General features: G+C 35.3%; 1 protein-coding gene across 1 annotated transcript in view; it reads right to left on the bottom strand.

Annotated features, from left to right (window-relative positions):
• Window positions 1-253: 253 nt before the first annotated feature.
• LOC123784154 (multidrug resistance-associated protein 1-like) overlaps window positions 254-7,465 on the bottom strand; it is an 85,945-nt gene continuing 78,733 nt past the window's right edge. The window contains exons 24-28 of the mRNA XM_045785441.2: window positions 6,819-6,962; window positions 4,315-4,473; window positions 2,878-3,044; window positions 1,727-1,921; window positions 254-1,380 (exon numbers count right to left, since the gene is read on the bottom strand). Coding sequence (XP_045641397.2) covers window positions 1,254-1,380; window positions 1,727-1,921; window positions 2,878-3,044; window positions 4,315-4,473; window positions 6,819-6,962 — 792 coding nt within the window. The 3' untranslated portion in view covers window positions 254-1,253. The remainder of the gene's footprint in view (window positions 1,381-1,726; window positions 1,922-2,877; window positions 3,045-4,314; window positions 4,474-6,818; window positions 6,963-7,465) is intronic.

Raw genomic sequence — 7,465 nt, 5'->3', positions numbered from 1 at the left:
TCTTTCTTAATGGAATTCAACAGATATTTATTCATTGTTTACTGAGTGCAAAACACTGATGGGCACTTCAGGGACTGTAAAGACAGGATAACACTTCTAGTGGCTTACGTTCTAATGGCAGGAGGCTTTAGATAATATAAGGTTTTATAACCTAAGGCAACTTTTCATAAATACCTGTAGGGGATGAAGCGAGGTCGTACGTGGTTGTGCACAGGAAGGAGAAAAGGTAAATAAAAGAAATAGTTGCTAGGTCTTCAAGAACATGTTAAAATATTTTATTAAGACCATCTTAAGAGGAAAATAGCATTAAAATTTGAACACCTAAAATTTGAAGGGCAATTCAAGAAATAATATTGCTTCTATTACATAAAACTACTCAATTAAAAAGTCCTTCAAAATATGATTAGTATTGCAAGTCAAGAATCTTCTTGTGAATGCATACTATCTGATACATAAGTCATAGAGGTTAATCCAGCCCAAAAAAGAATGTTGCATAGAAAGTATTGTTTTTTACTCAAAGTCAATAGTAAAAAATATTATAAAATATTATTTTTAAATGAAGTACACCACAAAATTCAGTTAATATATAATCACAATTTCCAAAAAGCTACTGAGTACTCCTAAGATTTTTTCTGTGATTCCCCCATCATTTTATATACTGTACAGTGGCTCAACACATATTATGTCTGTCTATAAATCCCTGTATTATATTACTCAAAAATGCTACGTCGTTAATTCTTCAAACATTGGCTGGGTATCAACTAGATGAAAATCACTATGCTAGGAACTTAACGTACAAAGATGACCGACACTGGCTACTTGCCTTCAAGTAGCTTTAATGGGAAGGCAGACTAAAATAATGACAATAGACTATGGTCCCTGCCATGAAACCTGTATGCACACGGGGATGGTGAGAGTACAGAAAGGGATAACTAGATCGGACTGGAGAGCAGAGGAGAAATCAAGGGACACTTCACGGAGAAGGTGACCCCTGAACGAAGTCAGAGACTTAAAGGATACATGGCACGTAGCACTTTGGGCAATACGGAGAAGGCAGATAGATATTCCAGAAGGCATGAGTGAAAGAGAGAAGACTGGGTGCAGCCCAGGATAGTTGGAACACTGATGCTTTTTGGTATTTATGCCAACATGTAGCCAGAGGCCTGCCTTTGTGCAGTTCTCCCCATTGTTATTTTTAAAGATATTAATCTATTTTTTATTCAGTATAATCAATCTATAGCTAAAAGTACTTATTATTTTGTCACTGAGTCTTGTGTTATTCCAGCTTCTGTTAGCATTTGAAAGAAAAGTCCTTTCTGGCATATCAAATTCTGTGGTGTTTCAAATTCTGTAATCCTTCCAGAGTCTAGAACAAGTACCCTGCAATGCAAAAAGAATCCAGTCAGGTAACCTAAATCAGTTTTCCGGTTTATCTTTATTTTTCTTGCTGATGTAAAACGTAGATTACCATGTGAGTTATGTCACTACAAAATATGGGTACTATTGAACTCAAGAAGTATATCCAGTTTTCTAATATTTTTTTAGCATTAACATATTCTTCTAATTGTTTGGAAAATATGTTTCCTACTATTCAGGAAAATTTTCTATCTGTCAGCATGGATACAATCCTTTATTAGCGGCAATTAGTATGTTTGGTATATTCAGTGGCTATCACTGTAGAGAGATACATAGATGTGTTTTATTTCTGAAACCAAATAAAGCTTACCTATCTGAATCGATGATAGAGTGCAGTCTATGAGCAATCGTCAGGATGGTGCAGTCAGAGAACTCTTTCCTGATTGTGGTCTGCACCAAATTATCAGTCTCAAAATCAATGGAGGCTGTTGCCTCATCCAAAATGAGGATTTTTGTTTTTCGAAGCAAAGCACGAGCAAGACAGACAAGCTGCCTTTGTCCAACGCTGTTAAAAAAAATAGTAAAATAATTTCTACAGTGGCCTCTATGGTTACACACTTCCTGTTCTCAAATTCTGATTATATCACTACTCACTCTCTTTCTAAGCCACACTTTCATTCATTCTTTTACTCAAGAAATATTTATTTTGTCAAAAGGGACAAAAATCTCTACGTGGAGTTTACATTGTCGTGGGAAGACAGAAAAAAATAAACATGATATGTGAGTAAAATGCATAGTAATAAGAAGAATTCAAGCACACAGAAGGGGAGGGCATAGAGTGTGGGCGTGGGGTGGACATTTTAGATGGGCCTGCCAAAGAAACCCTCAGTGGACTGAGGGTGTTGCCTTTAAATTCAAGACCCTTAGGAAGGGGAGAGTGAGCCATGCAGATTTCCAGTGGAAACTTCTTCTTGACAAAGGGAACAGCAGATGCCAAATCCCTGAGGCAGGCAAGAGCTGGCCTGGCATATTCATGAAACAGCAAGGAGGCCAATGCGGCAGAAACGGAGAGAGATAGGGAGAGCAGTCAGAGAGACCGAGTCACGCAGTGCAGGGCTTGAGGGGATCTAGCTCACTTTCCTTGGGTCTCTGGTCACGTGAAAGGGACTGTCATTGGGTATCAAACAGCCACGAAGGAAAAAGGAGCCATTTATTACATTCTTAAGGAAGAAAGCTATTCAAATAGGAGTCTTTACAAAAGAAGAGTCAATTAAATAGTGACTTTTCATACTGTATTGTTCCTTTTTCCCCCTTTCTTTCCTTCACCAGCGGTTTCCCAGCCAGTGGTTACCATTATATTCCTTGTCCCTCTTCCCTAGAAGGAATCAGCGATCGTGTGCTTTGCACAGACCAAAGGAGGTCCTGGGTGATTCAGGAGCAACTTCTCTTTGAGTCTAACTCAGAGTTTCTAAGGAGCCTTGGAATGAGTAACTTGGCCAAGCTGTGCTCTTAGCAGCTTACCTGAGGTTTTCACCTCCCTCTGAAATCTCATGAAGCAGCTTCTTGGGAAGGGACTGCACAAACTCTTTTAAGTGACACAGTTCTAGCACTTCCCACAGCTCGCTGTCAGAATACTTGTCTAAGGGATCCAGGTTCATTTGAAGGGTACCCGAAAATAAAACAGGATCCTAGAGGACAAAATTGTCACCAGTAATCTTACTGTCACATGAGGCACATACACATTTTTTAAAAATCAGATTCAGAAAATAAAGAAAATGCAAAACAATCAAACCTAAATAGTTATAAAATTCATTTTATATTGAAAACAAAAGCAGAAGAGAATCAGGATAAGCTGTAAGTGAATTAAATCATTATACATTTCCTGATCATCTTTCTCCTTCTCATTAACAATGTCAACACCAATTACAATAATAATGATGATGATAGCTACCATTTAGTCAGAGACAATAACATAGAATAGAATAAATGCAAACTATAGTATGTATATAATATTATCAATCAGCATACCAACTCAGAAAGATGGAAGTCAATATCCCCATTTCCCAGAGACTGAACTGGAGGGTCAGCTCGGGTCCAAAGAGCTCTTGTTCAAAGCCACACAGAAGGTAAGTGGTTGACTAGAATTTGAATAGGACAAGTCCACGCTCTTTCCAATATACCAACATGCCTGGTGAAACTGTATTTTACTACACCTGTATTTGCTTATAAGAGAGGAATGACTAATATCTCTTTTCTTCATTAAATTTTTTCTCTGCCAGAATTCCATTCAAATTTGCTTTTGAAGTAAATTCATGAATAAAAGTATATTTCTAAACAATATTGAAAAGAGATTATATTTTAAGATATTTTTAGAAGGTAATACAAAGATATCTCATAAATGCTCAGCTTAAATCTCTCAAACTCAACTGAACAAGTCATCTTTGACTGTAGATAAATATTCTTGAGCCAATTTGCATATTTGTTAATGATCAGGTTCCTTTGATGCCACAGACAGACAAATCAAAGGACTTGAAAAAATGATCTAACTGAATTATTGTTCTTTTCATCTTTTAAAATGTTTTTAAACTTCAAATCAAAGGGGCAAAATTCTACACTCGTTCTACCAATTAGGCAAAAGCCTCAGTAATTTTTTTCTTCCAAAAAATACCAATGCATTTCAGTCTGATCTCTTCATTCAAATTTTATTTGCATTTACTATTATGAAGGAAACTTGTAAAGCAACATACCAGTTTTTCAAATGGATAAATGCATTTAGAAAGACTAGTTTTAGAGTAAGAGTGTTTAATAGGATTCAGTTATGTAGTGATTTTTCATAACACATTTAAATGCTCTGGCTTCTAAAAATGAATTTAGTTGCTTGGAAGGAAGACATTTAAAGAAAAAAAAAAAGATCACCTAAAGGGAGTTAAGAAAGTCTACTGACAAAGCAGGCTTTACCTGTGGAATAATATTAAGTTTGCCCCGAAGGTCATGAAGTCCAATAGTTGATATGTCAATACCATCGATAATAATTTTGCCTCCTGATCTTTCCACAATTCTAAATAGACAATTTGAAAGTGTTGATTTGCCTGCTCCAGTCCGTCCCACAATTCCAATCTGTAATGAAATGATCATAAAGCATTTGCGCTGTGCTTTTTGTAAGGGACTGGGGCCTTTGCACTGACACCAAATACATTAGGTGTCAGGTCAGCGGGATTGAATTTTGCCAAACAGAACAACCCTGCCTGGCATGGAAGATGTAATGTGACTTCTAAGGATCAGTCTTTATCCAAACACCCATTACTCACTGGAAAGGCTCAGGTTAGTATGTGAGTTTTCTCTACCTTTGAGTAATTTAATAACCACCTGACTAGAGAATACCAGCAGCACCAAGAAGAGCAGATCACTCCTGAACCGTCCTGAGACTAGCTATTCAGAATGTGGCCAAAGATGACTGATAATGGGGTGGTTTTCTTGGGACTTTCAAAATGAGGCTTCTCTACCCTCCTTCCCCAAATAAAACAAACAAACAAACAAAGGGGAAGGAACCCTTTGCCAGAAGGATAGAAAATCCAAAGGAATGTCTACAAATTTCCTTGGTGTATCAAAACAACTCTGGCATTAAAACTATTGAGGACGGCTATGGGTAACATCTGAGGATCTTGGATTCCTGGACAAAATAATCAATTTGTCATAAATATCAAGTGATTGCACATATTCCTTTGACCATGAGGATTAAAGCAATCCCTCTGGGTGTTGATTTGTGTCTCAGTTTTAATGGGAACATTAGGCACAGAAAACTTTAAGGGGGCTGATTTGTTCTCATAAAAGATCTTAAATCTTAAATCTGACATACTATACTAGAAATATCAAGAATCTGTTGAATTAAATGGGAGAATTAAAATTCCACAATGACTTTCTTTGTTCCAAAGACATTTTTTGTCCTTGGTATTACTACAGTGGACATGGTTCAGAGGGTTAGAAAAAGAGATGTTTGGGGTTTATATATAAAAGCCAGGTCTTTAAGAAAGAAAAGTGGGACATTGTTGTCAATTTTTTTCCTCATTTTTTACTTTTATTTTCTTGTAAAATCTTTCTAAGGAAATAATATGTTTTCATAAGACATTCTGGAAAATGCGGAAAAAACTATAGTAGTAGAAATTATTTATAATCCCGTCACCTGAAGAGAACCACAATTTATGTTTTACAACCGTTCTAGGATTTTTGCTAACGTAGTCTACCTGTCTGCTTTTTTAAAACAGAAAACTGATACACTATAAACAGTTTCATATATAGCTTTTAGTAATCATATTACATCTCAAGTATTTTCTCTTCTCACTAATAATCCTGGAAAACATGATGTCAATGACTACACAAATATTCTCTCCTTTGGATTTACTGTATTTTAGGTAACTTGATTTTATTGTCTAATAAAACAATTGCTCTTTACTTAATAGAGGAAGTAAAAATAAAGTATACTACTACTGGGTATATATCCAAAGGAAATGAAATTAGTATCCTGAAGAGAAATCTGCACTCCCGTGTTCATATTCACGATAGCCAGGATGTGGAAACAACCAAAGTGTCTGTCCATAGAAGAATGGATAATGAAAATGTATACATATATACATATACACCAGAATGATTCAGCCATAAAAAGGATGGAAATCCTGCCATTTGTGACAACATCGATGACCCTGGTGGACATTATGCTAAGTGGAATAAACCAGATGAAGAAAGATAAATACTGTAAGATCTTCCTTATATTCAGAATCTAAAAAAGTCAAACTCAAAAGCACAGAGTAAACGGTGGTTACCAGGGACTGAGGGGTGGGGAGAATGGGAAGATGCTGGTCAAAGGAAATGAACTTTCAGATAAATAAGAAGAATGTGTTCTGGGGATCTAAAGTACAGTGAGGTGACTATAGTTAATAGTACTGTATTATATACTTGAAATTTGCTTAGATAGCTGATCTTCAGTGTTCCTACCACATCCAAAAAAAATTAAAACAAAACAAAAACAAAAAACCTTGTAACTATGTGAAGTGATGGATGTGTTAATTTGATTGTGGTTATCTTTTATATATATATATATATATATATATATATATATATATATATAAATATACACACACACATACACCCATATATATGTATATATAGCAAGCCATCACGTTGTACACTTTAAATATATGCAATATTTACTTGTTAATTATAACTCAATAAAGCTGAAAAAATAAAGTATACTAAAATTATACTTCATAATATAGTATGCACAATTTAAAAATACTTTTTTTAAAGAGGAAAACCTTTTTCTGTACACACCAACCACATGAGTTTATAACTTTTATATGAAATTTGAACAATGACCATCTTACATTCAATACCATATCATAGTTTGACCTTACAATGAATGAATTCAGATAAAAGGGAAAGTCAAACTTATGAAATATGTATGGTACCTTCTCTTCACCATGAGTCTGGAAAGTGATATCTTGTAATGCTAAACCAAGATCATCTCGGTATCGAGCCTGATAATTAATAAATTCCACTATCCCTTTATCAGGCCATTGTGATGGAGGCCTTTTAGACATTATCCAGGGTGCCTTAAAACAAAGAAATATTATAATAATCACCAAAAAAAATCATGAATATAAACAAAAGTGATAGAAAACATTCATGGATATTATGACCTCCTGAAAATAATTAAATATTACCAATATAAAACTTCTCATCTAGTTACAAGAAAAGCTTAGAAATAAGTTTTTGGATGTAACAAGGCTTCCCATCTTCTATACAATTATTAAGAAGAATCTTCTAAAACTCTACAAAGTTGCTGAAGGTAACCTGCTTGAAATTTTAGCTGAGATGAGGACAGTTTGTCATTCATTCCTTGCCCAAATACTGAGTATTTACTATGCTAGTCAGGGCTTCAATTGATGAAGATTCATTAGTGAGCAAAACAGATATAAATTCTTGTCCCTACAGAGCATACAGGATGTCAGAGAGAGACAGAACCACACAGCATATGTAAAATGTTAGATAGTGATAAAGCTTCGGAAGATGGGAGATAGGCAAGGTTAGTGCTGACGGTGTAATTTTAAGTAGG

Source organism: Ursus americanus, chromosome 4, assembly GCF_024610735.1.
Source record: "Ursus americanus isolate L20-20 chromosome 4, mUrsAme1.1.p, whole genome shotgun sequence".
NCBI lineage: Eukaryota > Metazoa > Chordata > Mammalia > Carnivora > Ursidae > Ursus > Ursus americanus.
The sequence above is the reverse complement of the archived record's forward strand: the minus strand, read 5'-3'. Positions and strand labels throughout refer to the sequence as shown.